Raw genomic sequence first — 21,899 nt, 5'->3', positions numbered from 1 at the left:
ATCATGTCCGTCGCACATCGATAAATGCAGACAACATACTCTTTTGGCATTTATCATTGCACCAGCAGTTCTTGTGAACTGCTGGTGCAATACCGCTCTCTGCAGATTCGCGGCCAATCGGCCGCTAGCAGGGGGTGTCAATCAACCCGATTGTATTTGATTGGGCTCATTGCTGTTCGCCCCCTCAGAGGTGGCGGACGAGTTAAGAAGCAGCGGTCCTAAGACTTCCGCTTCTGAAGCAGAGTGGGTCGGAAGCAGCTTTCGCTGCTTCATAAATCGACACCAAAGTGTTTACTGTCTCTTTAACATTGCTAGGGGCCTTGATTAATAATAACCAAAATTAGTATAGTCTAACTTAACCTTGTATGTTCTACAAAGATTTTATAGTTTTGTTATTAATTGAGTGTCTAGAAGCAATGTATTTCCATAGACTGCATAATAAACATTTTTTTTTTTTTCTTTTTCTAACGACATCGTGGACACATTTTAACCCCTTGGCTCTCGGAGGCCTGCAACATATTGCTATGCAGGGTACCGCAACCCTTTCTGGTATCCAATAAGCTAATTAATAATAGTTTAGTGTTACTGGTGTCCATTCGTTTGCATATTTGGTTTAAAGTAGCAGATTGTCGTGCATTTTGTGTCTTATGTTTTCAGCTCTCCGCTTTGGATTTTCTTTAGAAGCCTGTTAAAAAGGCAATTAAAAAAAAAAAAAAAAAAGTTTCACTTTTACTCTGAAACATACAAATGTATTGGAGACCTCCAAAATAATAACACATGGGAAAAAAAAAAGTTTATTATATTTTATTTTGTGCACAAAAAAAGTATGTTTAGCTTTGGATTTACCAGTATGAAACCTAAAGCAGCCCAGATATATCTCTGTCTGCAGACTGGCTGCCAAACGAGCTGTTCTGTAGTCATCACTTTGTAAACAACTGAACCTTGACCCTTTGTGTTTTCTTAAGACAATGTAAATAGCCTTTGTGTATCACTTGCTGTTGTTTCCTGTTGAAGGTGCTCTGTATCTATATTTAGTCTGACTATCTAGGGTATAAATAGCACATATAATATCATAATATCAACAATGCAATATGCAGCAGCTTTGTTTTTAAAAGGATTAATGGACATTATGCACTCATTTTTTCTTTGCATAAATGTTTTGTAGATGATCTATTTATATAGCCCATAAAGTTGTTTTTTTTTTTTTAAATAAATGTATAGTTTTGCTTATTTTTAAATAGCATTGCTCTGATTTTCAGACTCCTAACCAAGCCCCAAAGTTTTATGTGAATACTGTCGGATACCTTCTCCAGCTTGCTCCTGTTTGTGTAAAGGGTCTTTTCATATGCAAAAGAAGGGGGGGGGTGGTCTTATTTCCCACTTGCAGTGGGCTTTCCAGCTACCTTTTCAACAGAGCCAAACTGACAGCTTCTAAGTAAGTTTTTAAACAGTTTTATACTGGATTTTTATATCGGTATCTGTGCATCTTATTCTTTATAGTAGTGTCTATTACATGCAGTTATATGAAAATGAGTGTATACTGTCCCTTTAAGAAATCTATTTAAAGGGCCAGTTTAGATGCCTGACACATTTTGATAGTTAAAGCATTAAATATGATATATTTTATTATATAATATTATATATATATATATATATATATATATATATATATATATATATATATATATATATATATATATATATATACACACACACACACACACAGAAAAGGGCTGTGCTTTAGGAGGAATTAGCACACCCCCCCCCCCCTCAAAATCAAACATGCTGACTATGTTCCGAGGGTAGATACGCTCCAGAGTGCTCTGTTCTAATCAGAGCCTCGGTTTCCGCAACCACCTTTGGGAACCTAACCATGGGTGCCACCCCCTCAACATGCTTTTAACGCACGGACTGAATGAGCGAGTAAAGTTGGATACACTTGAATATTATCTGTCACTCAAATGTCAGTCGGACAAATGTCAGCCGGATAACAGTCCGGCCACGGTATACTGCACACTAGCCTAGACTGCGGAAGCTCAGAGAGGATGATTGAGACGTGAGAGACAACCGCTGTAAGTGCAAGGGCTACTATACTTGGCAGAACTCTGCCTGCACATCAATAATCTAACTATTGGAGTATGCCTGCAGCAGCACTCTGCACCGCCACATCTATAAAAGAAGCGCACTGCAGGCAGTATTCCTTGGCCAGCAGCAGGCTTCTTTCAAAGATGCTGCTGTGCAGACTGCTGCTGCATACTGTAATAGTTGGGTTTTTGACGTGTAGGCAGAGTTAACTTCTGTTTGTCCTCGGCCTGACCCTGCCAGTCTCTTAGGTGGGATAGCAGTAAAAATCCCACTTGTATTGATTTGCACTAGGATGCAAGGAGAAAAGGAATTACTGCTGACCACGGGCACGCATTATTGAGAGCTGGTCCGTGTTTACTCTAGCAGTGATGTTATTGTGGGGGCTGGCGGATGCATAATGCCCTGCAGGGTGTGGGACCGAGTAGCTGTACGGCCAGAAAATACTGTTTGGGGTATGGGCAGCGCAATCTAAACTGAGTTTTCAAAAAAATTATTTACAAACATAGGAAGTGATGTATACTGTATTTTACTGCACAGCATTAACGCATTTAATTTTGTCTGAAAAGCAGTTTGTATAGCTCACACTGGATTGGCTGTTAGATATTAAAGGGACAGTTTACCCAATACAATGCTAAATCAAATATATACACACTTTTGCAAAGTAAACCCATTTTGCTGCTCATTTTCACATTTTTTTTTTTTTTTTACCCAGATTCCCTTGCTGTAGTGGAAACCAGCTGAGATGGGATGGCCATCTTGTTTGTTGGATATGCAGATGATTTAGTTTACATTTTTATATGTACAATTCTCTATTTTTGTATTTTATTTATACTCAAGTGTTAGGGCACCCAGAAAACAGGACCTGTTTCCCAGGAGAATGCTCTGGTATTGCTGTGACTTCTGCTATCGAATCTGCTGCATTCTCTTGGTATCTTTTGTTGAAGGAGCAGCATTGCACTACAAGTAACTAGCTGAACACATCAGGTGAGCCAATGACAAGAGGAATGGAGATAGATATATATATATGTGTGTGTGTGTTCAGTCACCAATCAGTAGCCAGCTCCCAGTAGTGCTTTGCTGCTCCTGAGCCTACCTAGCTAAGCTTTTAACAAATTATACTAAGAAAACAAAGCAAATTACATAATAGAAGTATATTGGAAAGTTGTTTTTTTTTCTTTCATTTTAAATTGCACATTCTATCTGAGTCATGAGATTTAACTTTACTGTTCCTTTTAAGGGAAGATAATAGGGAAGGGCTAACCCAGTCTCTTTATTTGCACATGTGCAAACAGATTGAGCATTCATTTTAAACAACTTTCCCGCTTCATTCTCTTGGTCAGTGCCTGACAAATATGTTTAAAAATTAGGAGCCAGTAAAAATATTTAGGAGCCAGACATAATTTTTAGCAGCCAGACAGTGTGATTTGTATGTAGATACAGTATATGGAATATAACCCAAAAGGTTAGGAGCCAGGAGTAAGATTCTAGGAGCCAGTGGCTCCCTGGGTTTGTCGAGCCCTGCTCTTGGTATCCTTTGTTGAAGTAGCAGCAATGCACTCCCTGAAGCTAGCTGAATGCTTCAGTAAGCCAATGAGATTAGCCATATATGTGCAACCACTAATCAGTATCTAGCACCCAGCTCCTGATGCTATTTAGGTATGCTTTTAAACAAAGGGTTTTCAAACTAAGCGAATTACATTATAGAAGTGAAATGAAAGTTGTTTAAAATTGCATGCTCTATCTGAATCAAGAAAGAAAAATGTTTCTTTTAAGCAAATCGGCTACACAAAATAACACATGAACTGGAGGGATTCCTTATTTATTTATAAAATATTTTACCAGGAAGGATACATTGAGATTTCTCTCATTTTCAAGTATGGCCTGAAAATTACGTCTTTCAAGTATGTTACTGAATTTTGATAACTGTATGTAGGAGGGTCAGCCAAAATCTTGGAAAAGTAAGTACAGCATTAAATACCGGATGTATTTATAGAAAGATCAGGGTAAACCATTAATGTACACTATATTTTTGTTTTGTGCAAACACCTAGGAGCCCTATGTATTTATTGTAAGGCTTTTTTTTTTATCTAGGCTTGTCATATGGTGCTAACTACATATTACTTTATATTTGTTATTTTATCACACTTCATAGATCATATAGTTTCAGTAACACTAGCAGATGTGGGTTTTTCTTAATTGTTTACACAGCAGACACTCGTAGTCCGAGATCCATCTGCTCCGTTTGAGTTACTAGAGTTACACATTGATGGTTCAGGGATAATATTTGAAGAGCTATTGGCCGTATTAGCAGCATTTAGAGTGGAATGGTGTATTGAGTCCCTGCTGTTCATTAGTATATGCACATTGAATGAGGGGCTTTCTGGGTCCATACACACAGTCAGGGCTACTTCCTAGGTGAGTGTTCACAAACTATCTAATTGTTACTGTTTGTGTATTCCCTGTGACTCAAGTAGGGAACAGCATGTCTTGTTCACTGTGCAAAGCTGTAACAGCAGAAATATATGAGGAAGAAAAGTTTTTGTTTGTTTTTTAATATTTCTTTATTTAGGTGCCACAGAGACTAAGAATGAGGGGCATTATGAGGGGCATTTGTAGAAATAAATTTTGATGTATATTATAAGGATATAAAAATGAGCCTGAAATTATGTACATTTTGTTATTTTATTTAATTAAAGAAGATGTATATTGTATAAAAAAAAAAAAATATAGATGATGAAAGTTAGAGATCGCTCGCTGTAGCAAGGCTGGATTGGCCTACTAGGACACCAGGAGATTTCCTGATGGGCTGCAGCAACTGGGGTTGGCCAAGTACAGTTTTTGAGGGCGATGCAGCTATATCTCTTGTCCTCTGAGCTAAACGTATTTGCTTGTAAAGTTGTATTCCCTAGACCATGTACCATTTAGTAGCCTCCTTTGAATGGTTTCTAGTGTCTAGTAAAGTCGCACTGTGAGACAGTGACGCACTGTTTTTTGTGTGTCTTCTCCAGATCACACTATGGGCTTGATTTATCAAGCCCTTCTCCTCCCTTCAACTGCAGGTTCTTCTCACAAGAGAGCCTGCAGTCAGGATTTATCAAGCTGCTTCCCACCTCTTAGGTGTAGAATTTCAATCTTCCCGGTCTCGTCCGACTGGGGAGATTGACAGCTCCTGCCCACGTGTGATTGGTTGTGTGCGGGTAGGGGGCGGGGTTGCACGGGAGCACAAAATAGGACTTGAGTGCAATGTTAAATTCGGGCATCGGATTGCTGCCTGCAGAGCCCTATGGATAATCATTTATTCACTGTGAACTGGATTCATGGATGAAATTGAGTTGTAGCGTGCCTAATTGACAACAATCTGGCATTTTATTTTTTGGTTACAAACTAATATAATTTAATTCTGCCAAAAAATATTGGAGGGAAGGAGTATCCCAGTAATCCCCTTGAGAAAAATGGGGCGTGCATTCTACAGACTCAACAGAAAATAGGGTGGTCTTCAGATTTTTCCAGGGCTTCATTTTATTTCCTGTCCTGCCCTGCAGTGTAGCTGAGAGGGGAAAGGGCTACAATAAAAATAAGCACAATCCGTTCCTCCCACAAGGAGCTGTCTCACCCTTTTTGTTTTTACCATCATTTGGATCAGGACCCTTGAATCCATCTGTCACACTTTATACGCCGGTATACGCTGGTGCCATGGTGTTTATCTATTTGGCCCCTTTACATAGTTGAAGAATGTTGACACATTTACTATGTGGATGGATTTATCATGCGGCTGCATGTGCATGATTAGTTAGCACTGACAAATATATTTGCTTTTTAATAAGGAGAAAAGGTTGAATAAAAATAATGGTCATTGGGAAGGAAATATTAAAGGGACATAAAACCCAAAAAAATCTTTCATGATTTTGATAGAGCATACAATTTTAAACCACTTTCTAAGTTACTTCTATTATTATCTTTGTCTTTCTTTGTTTTATTGTTATCCTTTTGTTGAAAAGCTGGGGAATGTACGCTCAGGAGTGTGCATGTGTCTGCAGTAGTATATGGCAGCAGTTTTACAGCAATGTTATACATTAGCAAGAGCGCTAGCTGGCAGCACTTTTTTACTGTCCTGTATTGCTTCAGGCATGTGCACGCCACCTACTTGAACGAAGCAAATTTGCGAATGGAGAATACAATTTTAAAAAAAAAGTTTCCAATTTACTTCTGTCTGAATGATGAAAGAAAAAATGTGTTTCATGTCCCTTTAAAGATGGAAACATAATGGAATTAAAGGAATATTAAATAGTGATCCTTTGGTAAAAACAAATATGTTGCTTCAAACTAAATATATATATAAAAAAAAAGATTGTGTTAAACAGCAAATAACTTGTTCTTGCAAAATTAGTACTTATAAATTCTCAGTGTAGCCCCGCCCCCAGTGTTTTAAGAGCAGAGGATTTTCCAAACTTCGTTTTTATTCTGTCAGTTCTGGGCATAAGCAACTCTGACTCCCTGTTATGTAGTCTATTCTCGTCTAGGCTAGACGTTTTATGACATCAGGCTAAGATAAAACTTTCTGCAAAGGCCTCTTCCTTCATGTAGGGCTGTGACAGGAAGACAGGAAGCACAAATGTAGTGTAAAAAATAAAAGGTCAGATCTATTTAAATACATGAATAATACATATTTAAATTATTTATATTTAGTATAAGCAACTGCTTAGTGTTTTTTTTTTTGTTTGTTTTTTAAAAAAAATAAATAAAAAAAATATTACAACAATGAAACAGATGTTTAACCCCTTGAGTGCTAACGACGGCTCTGAGCCGTCGCAGAGTTTCTCACTCAGGTGCGAACGACGGCTCAGAGCCGTCGCTAGCACTCTCCCACCTTGAGGGAGATCTGGGGGCTCCCACCCACTCCTACCCCGGCGATCGTGCCTGTAGAGTGACAGGCATCGGCGGGATTTCCCGTTTTGCGTGGTGACGTCACGCGTAATGACGTGATGACGTCACCGCGCATTTTTATGTAAAAAAGACAATAGACAATATAGGGAAAGGGGGCATGCTGCTTAGAAGCCTGTATCTCAGGCATCTAAGCAGCTACAGACCCCCAAGACCCACCATTGGAAAGGTAATCGCCTAACCTTTCCAATGGTATAAGTCTTGAAAAGAAAATAAAATAATTAAAAATGTAAAAATTAAAAAACCCTCAAGTGTGCTAGCACCCAGGTGGGAAAGTGCTTAGCACTCAAAGGGTTAACATCCCTTTAACTAATTATTCATTCAACATATTCATAAAGTCTTTTAAAAAAAGTCGTTTGTGGTCAAAGTTCTTAACCTATGCTATAATTACTCTAAACTAAGGCATTATTATTTATTCATTTATTTATTTATTTTTTAAAATCCTTATTGGCTAATTCTGATGCAAGTCATTTTTGTATTACCTATCCTAGCTTACTATGTGTCACACTGGCTAAACATATAGGTGAACTCTTGCTTTATAGCAGAACACAGCCAATGAGGAGAGACGGCAACCAATTACCGGCCATGTCCTGCTTTTAAGCTGCAGTACTTGTTGCTCCAAGCAGGACTTTAATAACCCCCTGCAATGTGGCTAAGCATATAGACAAGCCACATAACAAGGTAGCTAGGAGCAGTTATGCAAAAATGACTGCATGTTTTTTTATTTAGAATATCCCTTTGAAGCAGTGCTTGACAAATCTTTTTACAAATTAGGAGCCAGGCACATTTTTAGGAGCCAGACCGTTAGATTTGTATATAGATATATGGAGAATAACCTAAAAAGTTAGGAACCAGGGGTAAAATTCTAGGAGCCAGTGGCTCCCAGGCTCCTGGGTTTGTCAAGCACTTCTTTAAAGTACTTACTAAAAATAAGTGTAGGGAAAATGTTATATATTTCAGTAAGAAGCAAACCATTTTCACAACGACAAATGTAAGTATTAACTGACAAGTTTTGCACAAAACCAAGCTGTTATTTTATCAGTACTGCTGTTACTTTCATTAATATTGTATACTAGCTCACTTGCATACAGTAGCGAGACTGGCGTCAGGAAAATGTATTCCACTCCTGCCAGCTCATTCTTCACCTATAATTGCACCATGACAGGATTGCTCTAGTCTGTGACTTACAAAACAGAACTCACTCACTAGACAGCTTCAGGGGAGACTCTGTCCCAGCGCTCTTTGACACTGTATCTGGGAGACAGATTGGGTAGCCATCTGTCTCCTAAATACTACACAGAAGTCGGCCAGCTTCCTTTTCATCTCTCTCAGTAAATTATGGATACAGAGTTTAAGCTCTGACAAGCAGTTGTATTATTTGCTATTTTTTCCATGATTTTATTTATTAGATTGTTTCATTGCTATTTCACTACAACTGTGACTGAAAATTGTTTTTTAACTGTGGCAGTTAAAATCAACAATTTGGGAAACCTTTTATACATTTTTCTTTTTTCTTTTATTTAAGGGGCATTTAATTTATTAAAACAGGCAAGAAATAAATAACACAAGTATATTGGAAAGTTTATTTTTCCTGTGAATAATTAAAAATGGGGAATTCAATTATGGGTTTCAATGGCATGGTCTGATTAATTAAAATGTCATTTTAAGAGTATCGACCCTGCACTGGTATGTGTTTAACTCCGCAAAGGGTTTAAACACACAGTAGAAATTGCTCAGGACCTGCAGATGGTCCCAAGTGGAAACTGATGCAGATCCAATCAGCAGCGCTAGTTACACAACTGAGCCGTGCTACTTTATTGGATCAGCAGTAGTTTTTTCTTGGAACCAGCAGTGCTCTGCAGGTCCCAAGACTTACTATTAGTTTGTGTAATTTTTTTTTTACTATTATGGTCTGTGCACCAGTGTCAAATTGCTCTTGCAATAGATATTTTCAATAGTTAAGTGAAGGGAGGATGAGCAATTGAGTTTGGTGCCTAATTGTGTAAAATTGAATTAATGGGCGTGTATTAGCTATATTTACTGAGGATTTAAAGACTTCAGAAATTGTATAATCATATCCTGACAGAGGAACACTAGTACAGTTTGGGTGTGGGTGCAATTTATTTGATAACATGCGGATGTTTTTCACCATTAAATGAGTGGGGCTCTATCAGTTTTTAATTATAAAAGATAAAGATTTGAACAAGTTCTAAACAGTTTGCCAAACTAGAGAACAATGTCTACTTTTATATATTGCTCTTAATGTAAGGAGAAAATTCAAGTAAATATTACTAGATTAGAAAAATGTATACATATGAATCACAGTATTTTTTATTTCACGAGCACAGAAAAAAAAGTTTATTGTTATTAGGTTTACATCACGTGCCCCTTTTTATAAGGACATAAACTTGCTGTTCTAATTTCACTGTAATTCAGAAGTACTCTCATAGAACCCCTCTGCTTCTGCGTGAAATGTATCTATAGATAGTTTGATGGAAGCATACACTTGACAAAGTTGTTCAGTATTTATGTTCCAGTGTTTACAGTGTGCGTGCACGATTTTAGCACTATTTGTTTAAGGGCTCTGCAAGCCAGCAGGGCCGGTTTAAGATATTGTGCTGGCTGGGTCAGAGAATGCAATGAGGCCCCCTCCCCAGTAAAAACATATCAACCTACTAGGCCTGGCCGCTGACCTACCTAAGCCTGCCTATCTGCATGAAACCGATGCTTATGCACAATAAGTGATCAGGAAGTTAAGAGATACACTTGTCCCACTTTGAATATTGCCTCTGACCAGTACTGTGTCTTTGTGCATGATAAGGTTATGTTGCTGGAAGCCTGTGACTTCCCCATGGAGACAGAGGACAGGAGTGGTCTGTATCTGACAGTGACTTACTCACTTGGTCACATGGTTGAGCCGCTAGCCACAGGGTTAAGTAGCACCCTAGAGATGTATAAACTCCCTAGCCCCAAAGAAGTTACCGGCTTTTGAAGCACACGTGAGTCTCCGTGGTGATTTGTGGATGGATTCTTCTTAAGGGATCCTAGATAATGTAGCAGCCTCCCAGCTAAGTTCCAGGTCATTGCACATGTGGCTCAACAGTATGTCGCCCTTCAGCACTGTTAGTCGTCATATTGTTCTTTTGACCTCACAGAATGTGACCAGTGAACCATTAAAAAGAACAGCACTGACTTTCGCAACAGGGCCCCCTGCGTACTTTCACTGCGTACCTCTTGCATCCTTTCACTGCGTACCTCTTGCATCCTTTCACTGCGTACCTTCACAGCGTACTTGCATTCTCAGCTTAATTTCCCCCCTCCCCCCCCTAAAAAAAAATTGGGGGGGGGGGGAAATGTTTTCTCCCATGCTGGCGTGTTTTGATCATTATGCCCTTAGATTTTAGTTTCAGCCTATGGAACATTCGGGAGCATACATTTTTAAACCACTATTTCTTTTGCTCTCTTATAAAGTGGTGATAATATAATTTTGTCTGTAAATATTTGAACCTCGTAGAATAAGACAATTCTGTAGATAGTGATTATACTTTGCTCAGCATTACAGGCAGTGATAAATGTATGGTATATTTTTTGTGTGATTTGGTTCACCGATTGTATGGCAAGTTTCGGGCCGTAGGACTTGTTTGGAGACTGAATCGGAGCATGTGACTTGTGTGACAGAGGAAGTTTGCCAGGAGCTGTTCATTTTATAGGTGAATTGAGGGGCTTCAGTATGCATCTTCCACAGGATTAGGACAGGGGGATGCTGGGTTTTCTATATGTATTTTATAGGCAAGTCCTGCAGGAATAAACACAAATTAGCAAAAACTTTCTTCACCTCTGCCTGTATTAGGAAGCAGGGATGTGCTGTGCCATGTAAACCTGTAATTTAGAATGAATAAGACAAGCTGTTCTTTCTTCCAGAGGCTCTATTTATGGACTTTATCATTTATAACAAGTCTGTTTTAAGGAAAAACAGATTTAACAGCTGTGTTGATGATTTGTAATAGATATCTTGATATTGCTTAAAAAGGGAATGTTCAATCACTAATTTGTGCAGTTGCCATTACCAAATTGCCTATCTATCACTGAAGGAGGCAACATTCATGTGCTGATTTGCTACTGTTCTAGCCAAAGAGCCAATAGCACATCACTGTAGAATAGAGAGGTATACGTTGGAATTGGCATGTTATGAGCAGCTCTACCTGCAGATGTGACATCATACACTTATGCAATTCTGTATGTAATGGTCCTTTTTAATATTGGTCTCCCATTACTAGTCTACTTGGACACCCCCTTTTTTCTGGTTCATACACCACTAGGTGGTTTCTAGAAACTTTCTAATATAAATACATTTTTGTTCTTTCTGTTCAAATCCTGCTCATTAGATTTGTATTAAGTCAAGCTGAGGATATAAAACATTTTATAACATGAGCTATACGCTTGTGTTGGTTTCCTTGTTGATAAATGCTGTGTGTGTTGTGAAGCACGTTTCCTTGTGTCACATTTACCTGGCTAGTATGCACTTACATTATTTCTGACTTTTACAGTAGTCACTTGGCTGTAAGGAACATAGGACTGATTAGCAGGGGATGGACACAGTGTTATATGTATAAGAACATTTTTGTTTTGTGCAATAAGTGATTGGTACAAGCATAATAAAGGGATATAATTGGAGGCGGTTCATCTGCAATGCTGTTCACTTATCACACCCTCTTCTGTAAAATCATCTCACTTGTACTTTTGAGTTCATTGCCCCATGTGTACTAACTTCATCTTAAACCTAAAGCTTGGGGCGATTATAACTTGGCTTCCCTGAAATAGGTAGGCCAAGGATGAACTTTATTTGACATTCTTTTCAATTGATTGATCTTGATTACATGTCTGTTAGACAGGAGCCAACGCTATTTGTTATGATTTACACCTACATTACTGAGCAGCGCACACACATAAAGAAAATGATCACACAAGCCTAGGCAGGGTGGTTTCTTGAAAAAAAATGAAAATAGAACTGTGTGTGTGTGTGTGTGTGTGTATGTGTATGTATATGTGTATATATGTGTGTATATATATATATATATATATATATATATATATATATATATATATATATATATATCTCTATCAATGTAAATATTTACATAGGAAACTAGTACATCTAAGCAAGTATCCCCGCTTGCTTTCCCCCAGAAATTCTTAATATGCAATGTTTCCAATGCACAAGAGAATTGTGGGTAAGATATGCAAATTCTCAGTTTTTTTGCTTCAAAAATACTGTTTTAACACAGCGATCCTTTTAAACAGGAATATGACAGCAAACCAGAAATCTATATATGTATGTATATGTATGTATAATGTGTGTATACATACATACATACTTATAATAATATCAAAAACCCAATAAAAGTTGGATTTGTATTTCACAGCTTCAATGTCTATAAAGTATCCAGCTGTACCAAGCTAAATTTTAGGTGCAGTGGGTGGTGGCCAGTAAGGTGGAGTGGGTGGCAACCATTGATGTCTTGAAACTCAAAACTAGGGTGGCACTGCCTAATTTTAGGGATCCAGTGGCTTCCTCAGCTCTGCTTTAAAGGTACATTAAAATCAAAATGAAAATGTCATGGTTTAGATAGCGCATGCATTTATTTTATTTTTAAATTCCAGATTACTTCTATTAAATTTGCTTGATCTTTTTTGCTGAAAGGCTCAGGAGTGTGCACATGTCTTTAACAGTCTATGGCCAAGTTTTATAAAAGTCCGGCGGACAAGGGCGTACATCTTTGCCCATGTCCACCTGGCATTGCTTTACCCATTTTAACATTGCACACTATGGCTAGTGTGCTATTCCGCCCCTGCACACATGCAGCCTATCACATGCGTGCATGGACTGTCTGTCTCCCCGGTCAGGGGATCGAGATACGCCACATAACAGGTAGCGAAGTGGGATAAGAAACGGCGTTCATCAGACCCACTCTCTTATGCAAGTTTGCTCATGCGAACCTGCAGCCGGATTTAATGATAAATCTGGCCCTATGGCAGCAGTGTTTGCAATATTTTATAACTGCTCCAAACAATGTAGCATACACAGATGCAAAAGAGAAGTAAATTACATAGTTTTTACAATTTGTAAAAACTATCTGGAGCATTAAAGAATTTTTCATTTGGACTTTAGCGCCCTTGTTTAGTTTTTACACTTCTGCAATTGATGACTGGTTCATCAGGTTTGTAATATTGTCTCAAGCTCGACTTTGTTTACAGCTTATTTGCAATTATCTGAATAAGAAACCTTCTCTGCTTGCACAATAATTGTCTCCTTTACTAAAAGGATGGAAAATCACATAATCAATTATAAACATTATGTGATTTTTTTTTTTTGGAACATAATATAAAAATGTAATTTTTTGTTTTTTTTTAAATGTTTTATTACTATTTATTTATTTGTTTTATTTTCAAAACATTCATAAAATGAATAATATGCGACCATTAGGTGAGGGACAAACTCCTTTTTCAGTTTAAATAAACATGACCATACTTTTTTTTTTTTTTTTAAAAAAGAGAATTTTCAGATTACTTCTGTTGTAAAATGTACTTTTAAAAAACATACCTAGGTAGCCAAGAACAGCAGTGAGCTAGCTGTTTTTTGTCATTGGCTCACTAGATGTGTTCAGCTAAGTCTCAGTTGTGCATTGCTGCTCTGTGTTGGATTAAACACGTTATGTATAACAATAGAGCAATAATAAAAAGAAATCATGTTAGAGAATTTATTTTTTGTACTTTTTATTTCCCTTTGTGCATGACAGCAGAAGCTGTTTTCAGTGATCCCCCCTCCCTCTCTCCGGCCAGGAATTGTAATATAAAGTTGTTGTTTTTTATATACAGTAGACAAGCCCTTTTTTAATGTACATGTGGTCTGTATAGCCAGGTGATCGGTGCGGTGTAATGGTCACCTGCCAACAAATCTGCTTTTATTTCTACTCTGGCACAAATGGGACTCTCTTGTTTTTATCACAAAAGCCTGCATGGCCCCCTCTCTCAAATGCGGATACCCTTGCTGACAATTTAGCGAGGTGATCACAGAAGCAACAATTAACACAAATTATGCATTTTTTTCCCTCTAACATTTTTGTGGTTGCAGACTTGTCTCATGCATTGAAATTTAACGGGACATGAAACCCAAGAATTCTTCTTTAGACAGAGCACACAATTTTTTAAAAAAGTTTCCAATTTACTTTTATTATCAAATTTGCTTCACTCCCATGATATTCTTTGTTGAAGAGATACCTAGGTAGATGTCTGGAGCACTATATGGCAGGAAATAGTGCTGCCATATAGTGCTCTTGCATATAGATAACATTCTTGCAAAACTGTTGCCATATAGTGCTGCAGACATGTGTATGCTCCTAAACTTACATTGCTGCTTTTCAACAAAGAGTACCAGGAGAACAAAATAATTTGTTGATAGCATGCAATTTTAAACAACGTTCCAATTTACTTCTCTGTCTCACTGGTTTTCAAACCTGTTCTCAGCCCTCACCAACAGGACAGATTTTCAGGATTACCTTGGATGAGACCAGGTAAAATAACCATCGGCTAGATTACGAGTCTTGCGTTATGAGGGGTGCGGTGCTAACGTGCAGTTTTTTTTTTCTCACTGCTCACTTACCTGCAGTGCTTGTATTACAGATTTTTACAAACCCGGCGTTAACAGGCAAGAAGTGAGCGTAGAGCAAAATTGAGCTCCATACCGCACTCCAATACCAGCACTGCTTAAGTCAGCGGTGAGCTGGTTGTACGTGCTCGTGCATGATTTCCCCATAGGCATCAATGGGGAGAGCCGGCTGAGAAAAAGTCTAACACCTGCAAAAAAGCAGCGTAAATCTCAGTAATGCAGCCCCATTGATTCCTATGGGGAAACACATTTTATGTTTACATCTAACACCCTAACATGAACCCCAAGTCTAAACACCCCTAATCTTACACTTATTAACTCCTAATCTGCTGCCCCCAACATCGCCGACACCTACATTATATTTACTAACCCCTAATCTGCTGCCCCTAACATTGCGGCAACCTACCTACATTGACTAACCCCTAATCTGCCACCCCAACATTACCGCCACTATTCTACATTTATTAACCCCTAAACCTAACACCCCCTAACTTAAATATAATTTAAATAAATCTAAATAAAATTCCTATCATTACCTAAATTATTCCTATTTAAAACTAAATACTTACCTATAAAATAAACCCTAAGATAGCTACAATATAACTAATAGTTACTTTATAGCTAGGTTAGGGTTTATTTTTATTTTACAGGCAAGTTTGTATTTATTTTAACTAGGTAGAATAGTTACTAAATAGTTATTAACTACCTAGCTAAAATAAATACAAATTTACCTGTAAATTAAATAACTTACCTTAATTAAATACAATTACATAAATTAAATACAATTGGCTAAATTACAGAAAACAAATTACAAGATATTTAAACTAAGACCTAATAGGATTGAGCTGGCATTCTATTGGCTGTTCCAATCAGCCAGTAGAATGCAAGCTCAATCCTATTGGCTGATTGCATCAGCCAATAGGATTTTTTCTACCTTAATTCCGATTGGCTGATAGAATTCTATCAGCCAATCGGAATCTAAGGGACGCCATCTTGGAGGACGTCACTTAAAGAAACATTCATTTAGAAGAAGCCGTCGATTGAAGAGGATGCTCCGTGCTGGATGTCTTGAAGATGGAGCCGCTCTGTGTCGTAAGGATGAAGATAGAAGATGCCGTCTGGATGAAGACTTCTGCCCATCTGGAGGACCACTTCTGCCGGCTTCGTTGAGGACATCTTGCCGCTTGGATGAAGACTTCTCCCGGTAAGTGAATCTTTTTTTTTAAGGGTGTATTGGGTGGTTTTTTTTTTTAGGTTAGGGCTTTGGGAAGCAATAGAGCTATATGCCCTTTTAAGGGCAATGCCCATCCAAATGCCATTTTCAGGGCAATGGGGATCTTAGATTTTTTTAGTTAGGCTTTTATTTGGGGGGTTGGTTGTGTGGGTGGTGGGTTTTACTGTTGGGGGGGGTATTTGTATTTTTTATTTACAGGTAAAAGAGCTGATTTCTTTGGGGCAATGCCCCTTAAAAGGCTCTCTTAAGGGCTATTGATAGTTTAGTTTAGGCTAGGGGGTTTTATTATTTTGCTGGGCTTTTTTATTTTGACAGGGCTCTTAGATTAGGTGTAATTAGTTTAAAAATCTTGTAATTTGTTTCTTATTTTCTGTAATTTTAGTGTTTTTTTGTGTGTGTAATTTAGCTAATTGTATTTAATTTAATTTATTTAATTGTATTTAATTTAGGTAAGTTATTTAATTGTAGTGTAGTGTTAGGCGTTAGTGTAACTTAGGTTAGGTTTTATTTTACAGGTAAATTTGTATTTATTTTAGCTAGGTAGTTATTAAATAGTTAATAACTATTTAGTAACTATTCTACCTAGCTAAAATAAATACAAACTTGCCTGTAAAATAAAAATAAACCCTAAGCTAGATACAATGTAACTGTTATATTGTAGCTAGCTTAGGGTTTATTTTATAGGTAAGTATTTAGTTTTAAATAGAAATAATTTAGGTAATGATAGTAATTTGTATTTAGATTTATTTAAATTATATTTAAGTTAGGGGGTGTTGGGGTTAGACTTGGGTTTAAAGGGTTAATAAATTTAGAATAGTGGGGATGGCAGATTAGGGGTTAATAAATGTAGGTAGGTGGCGACTATGTTGGGGGCAGCAGATTAGGGGGTTAATAAATATAATGTAGGTGGCGGCGATGTCCGGAGCGGAAGATTAGGGGTTAATAAGTATAATGTAGGTGGTGGCGATGTTGGGGGAAGCAGATTAGGGGTTAATAATATTTAACTAGTGTTTGTGAGGCGGGAGTGTAGCGGTTTAGGGGTTAATATTTTTATTCTAGTGGCGGCGATGTCCAGAGCGGCAGATTAGGGGCTAAAAATGTTATTATAGTGTTTGCGATGCGGGAGGGCCTCTGTTTAGGGGTTAATAGGTAGTTTATGGGTGTTAGCGTACTTTTTAGCACTTTAGTTATGAGTTTTATGCTACAGCTTTGTTGTGTAAAACTCATAACTACTGACTTTAAAATGCGTTAGGAATCTTGGAGGTAGAGGGTGTACCGCTCACTTTTTGGCCTCCCAGGACAAACTAATACAGGCGCTATGCAAGTCCCATTGAAAAAAGACTTTACGAAATTTACGTAAGTTGATTTGTGTTAAGGCCAAAGAAGTGTGCGGTGCCCCTAAACCTGCAAGACTCATAATACCAGCGGGCATTAAAAATCAGCGTTAGGACCTGTTAACGCTGCTTTTTAAGCTTACTGCAAAACTCGTAATCTAGCCGCATGTTTGCAAATCAGCTAATTATTTAATCTGTGCTCCAGTCCAGATATCCTCAAAATCTGTCCGGTTAGTGCAAACCACAAACTTTTTCTTTAATGGAGCCAGACAAGTGTTTTTTTTATTTTATTTTAATTATCTTACATATAGTTATATAAAAAGATTCATCAGGCTATTGTATTCTTGTTGGTTCCCAAGTTTGAAATAAACTTTTCTGAAACCCTGATTTACCATGTTATTAACACTGTTTTCATTTGTATATTCCTCCTCAAGTTATTTTTTAATTTCATGCAGACGTGCAAATAATTGTATCATTTGTTTGCTTTATTTTAAATTAAAATGAGTACCCATTATTTTTAAGTTGACAGTAGTCTTTAGTTGGAGAAACCCAATAGATAATGCTGATTTTGCCCCCTAGTGGTTAAATATGTTAACAAGTATTTGTATTTGCTATTGTTTTTATTTATTATTATTGGATTGTTCTAACTATGTGTGGTGCTTTTAAAATCATATATATCTTTGGACAAGTTAATTGGATAGAGTTATTTTGGTGCTTTTAAAATCATATATATCTTTGGACAAGTTAATTGGATAGAGTTATTTTGGTGCTTTTAAAATCATATATATCTTTGGACAAGTTAATTGGATATAGTTTTTTTTTTATAACATGTCTCTTTCCACATTGTCATAGTGTGGTGATGTTTAAACTGGGTGGTCTTGATTCTGAATCACACCTACATTATATTCCAGTGATTACATGCTTTTTAAACTTCTTTCTCAGATGACCTTTTTATACCCTTTAAGGGAATTCTTGAGAAACCACAGTCATTAAATCGCAGCTTCTTTTGTTTGGCTTGTTAAACATTCAGAGAGAGCAACATAGTAAATAGACAGAGCAATGTAAAACTGTCCCATTTGTGCCTTCCAGACATTTTTGTTCCTGACAACTTTATCAAATCTGTCACATAAACACTCTGGCAGTTACAAGATTTTGTAGTGCAGTCATGGGAAGGAAATGTGTTACTAGCATCAAAAACATGTCTTCCTCCTCTGTGGGGCTCCATTTTGTTCTCACTAATAACACTTATAGCAAACTCCTTTACTGACTGTGCTGTAAAGTAGTATATTTCCAGTCAGTTTCTGAATAAACCTTGTCAATGGGAAGACAACAATGTGACTCTTATTGTTTTTAACATTTTTGCCTCACAATGAAGTAAATGTTTGAGCTGTAGGTTACCTTTTTAAAAACCTCTGCTAAAATGAAAAGAGATGGTGGGGGGAGGAGGAAAATGAAGGACAAAACTTATAGGAGAGAGAGAACAATAATAATAATTTGCTTTTCTTCAGCTGAAGCAACTCAATAGCCGCATCCATATTTGCAAAAGGGAAAAAGAAAATGACACTACTATAATACTGTATGACACTCTAAAGAGGGAGGAGCATACCATATGTACTCTTACGTTTAGAAGTCCTCACATTACTCACATAGTATGTGAGGTTACTTGCAGATAAGATGAACAATAAAGGCTGTGACACACTGCAAGCGGAGCGGTGTGCAGCGTGTACATGCGGCTGTGCACGCTCAGTGTGTACTGCCTTTTAATCTCTGAGCACTCTGCTGCATCAGGTCGCTTAGCTGAGCGCTCAGAGATGAAATATTTCAACTTTAAAAGCGATGCGACGCGGAGCGAAGCAGCTGCTTCGCCTCGCACCGCATCGCTTGCAGTGTGTCACAGCCTTAAGTGCATAGGGCATTTCTGCTGAAAGCCAAGTAGGAGTGTGATAAAATGTAAAACTCCTATAAACAGTACGTGTAAAAGCCCGTTGCAAGATGCAAATTCACATTGTGTCATACAAATTGGTAGAAAAAAATGGTTTTAATGTAAACCGTAAAACTCGTATTTAAGGTACACAGTACTTTATGAAAAAACTTTAAAAATACATAATATATATAATTTGTGGAATAAGTTAAACGGCAATGGTGGTTTCATCTTGCCAAATGTTGTTTGTTTCAAAACACATATTGCACTTACGTGACGGCAGGAAAAAGACCTGTTTGAGAAACTAGAAATAAAAAACAAGGTAAAACGGTACAATTAGATTTGTATTTGCTTCCAAGATATTTTTCTCAGTGCCATGGTCTCCCTGTCACATTTGCTCTCCCCAGTGAATATCTCCATTTTAGTGAGCTTTGTTACTAGGGAATTCCTGCTTCAGCCCCTTTTCTTAGATCATTTTGTGTGGGTTGCCCATGTAAGAGTCGGCATGATATTTTTCACAATGCTGATGCATTTTGTCATTAATCTCCCACATGGGTTAGTAAAGGGTCACTTAACAAGCACTTATCTGGCTTCTTCCTAAGACCCAATGGAGATTAAAGTCATCTTCCTGCATTTCTATACCTACAGTAAGTATTTCAGTAGATGTTACGATCACCAAGGGTGTTTAAATTAGGGTGGCCTTAGATTTGCCCTTCTCCATTGGTAGATTAATCTACAAAATTCCCTTTTAGAACAGCCTTATCTATACTCTCAAAACATTGCAGCTCCCCTGCAGGAAACTGGCTGTCATTATCGAACATGCAAGTGCTGTTCCTGATTGGCTCACCTAGCTTCAAGCTGGATTTTACCTATATGTATCTAGCTAGGCTCAGTAATGAATTACAACATGCCATTTCTGCATCATACTGTCTTTTTAACCATTGCAAAACCATTCCCAAGTCATATATAGGATACTGCTGTGACACTTTGCCTATATTTGCTCTAATAGTTCTGACATTGTGAATCTTTCTTCTAGGACTGGTGTCCAAATCGTCTCCAAAGAAGCCTCGTAGTCGGAGTATTTTCAAGGCTCTTTTCTGTTGCCTCAGTGCACAGAATGTCAGCCGACCAGGGTGCTCCAGTGAACCTCCAACACAGAAAGAGGAGGGAAACTCTAACTCAAAGGTAAGAAAAGGAGACCTAGGTGCAGGTAGAGAGGCAAATTAAGGGGCTGATCTAGTCCTATGTGACTTTCGTGCCACAGAGAAAAAGGTATAAATACATCCAAACTGGTGTCAGAGAAGGAACTAATGTCTTCTATATCACTTTAATATGATGTAGGGTGCTGTCTTTTGTGTCAAGCGCTGATTTTTACATACTTTGGCATTATCTAGAGTAGTCCCTAGATCAGTCTAAGATCACCATGGCAACTGTTTGGGTTTTTCACATAGAGGGAGGAGTTGTATATGCTTTCTTCAACTCAAAGCTGTAATATCTGTCTGTCTTTCCCTTTTTATATCTATTTCTGTCTCTCTATCCCCCTTACTCTTTATCTATCCATCTATCTATCCCTGTCTCTAGTCTGTAACCCCCTTTCTATTTATCTATCCATCCATTTATCTTTTCCTATATCCCTGTCTTTCTCTCTGCTTCCTGGTGTCCTCCTTGTTTACACTTATTCTTCATTTAACCCTTTTAATAAAAGTTACAAGTACCAGACATTGTGTCTTATGTGTCTGTCTTGTCTTTTTTCAGTCGGACTTACTCCAGAGTCTTCAGTATCAGTTCTACCAGGTAACTGTTCCCTCCATCTCAGCCTTTGTATCATCAGCATCTTGTCCACTAGTGTGAGACTATGTGATTCAGACATTGAGATACACTGTCTTGTTCAGTAGCAACCAAACACATTTGGTTTACTGGCGTATCTTGGTAAAGTCTCCATTAATTTATAACCTGAGTAAAAAACATTTATAATACAACAGTCTCTTTTTATATCTGAACAAATAAGTCACTTCAGCTTACCTTAAAGGGACATTAAACACTTTGAGATGGTAATATAAAATGATAAATTGTATATAATAAAACAACTCTGCAATATACTTTCATTATTTATTTTGTCCTCTTTGCCTGTAATTCCATTCTGAAATTGTGAGCTTTTCAGTTCCTGTTAGAAATGGAAGTGCAGAACACTGTTAAATCCAGCACAGCCATTGGCTGCACACTCTAATGACCTATGTATTACTGTCCCTAATTGGCCACAGCAGACTTTAAAAAAATACATCTACATGTTAGTCATGGACTAATCTTTTCTTTGAATGCATCATTCTATCTAGCATGTATTTAGTGTTTAATGTCCCTTTTAAGATGCATTATAAAATTCATATTATAACTATAAATTGTATTCTTGTATCTTTTTTTCATTTGCTGTTAGAGGCCACAAAATCACATGTATTAAAACTCCCTCTGCCTTATGAGTTCCATAAGCTGGACAGGCTGGAATAGCAGTACAATTAGGGCCCCTAAATAGACTTTCAAACTGTGCATTCAATCACAATCCTTTAAAGAAGTTTATCTAATTTATTTTTCTACCAAATTAACCATTACACACTCTGATGAATTATGTAAAAGAAAACCATTGTGTGTTTGGTTATGGTCCCTAACTATTGCAGGGAAATAAAAAGGTTCCAATTATTTAGTGGACAAATAATGCAAGATTAC

The 21,899-nt window shown here is 37.5% G+C and overlaps 1 protein-coding gene across 2 annotated transcripts in view; it reads left to right on the top strand.

Moving 5' to 3' along the window:
* Positions 1 to 21,899, top strand: part of CTDSP2 (CTD small phosphatase 2) — a 62,229-nt gene that overhangs the window by 21,937 nt on the left and 18,393 nt on the right. For both annotated transcript variants that reach the window (XM_053708214.1, XM_053708213.1), the window contains 2 exons: positions 20,218 to 20,366; positions 20,937 to 20,975. In XM_053708214.1, coding sequence (XP_053564189.1) covers positions 20,218 to 20,366; positions 20,937 to 20,975 — 188 coding nt within the window. The remainder of the gene's footprint in view (positions 1 to 20,217; positions 20,367 to 20,936; positions 20,976 to 21,899) is intronic.

This window comes from Bombina bombina, chromosome 3 (genome assembly GCF_027579735.1).
Source record: "Bombina bombina isolate aBomBom1 chromosome 3, aBomBom1.pri, whole genome shotgun sequence".
Lineage (NCBI taxonomy): Eukaryota > Metazoa > Chordata > Amphibia > Anura > Bombinatoridae > Bombina > Bombina bombina.
This window is presented reverse-complemented; position numbering and strand designations above follow the sequence as displayed.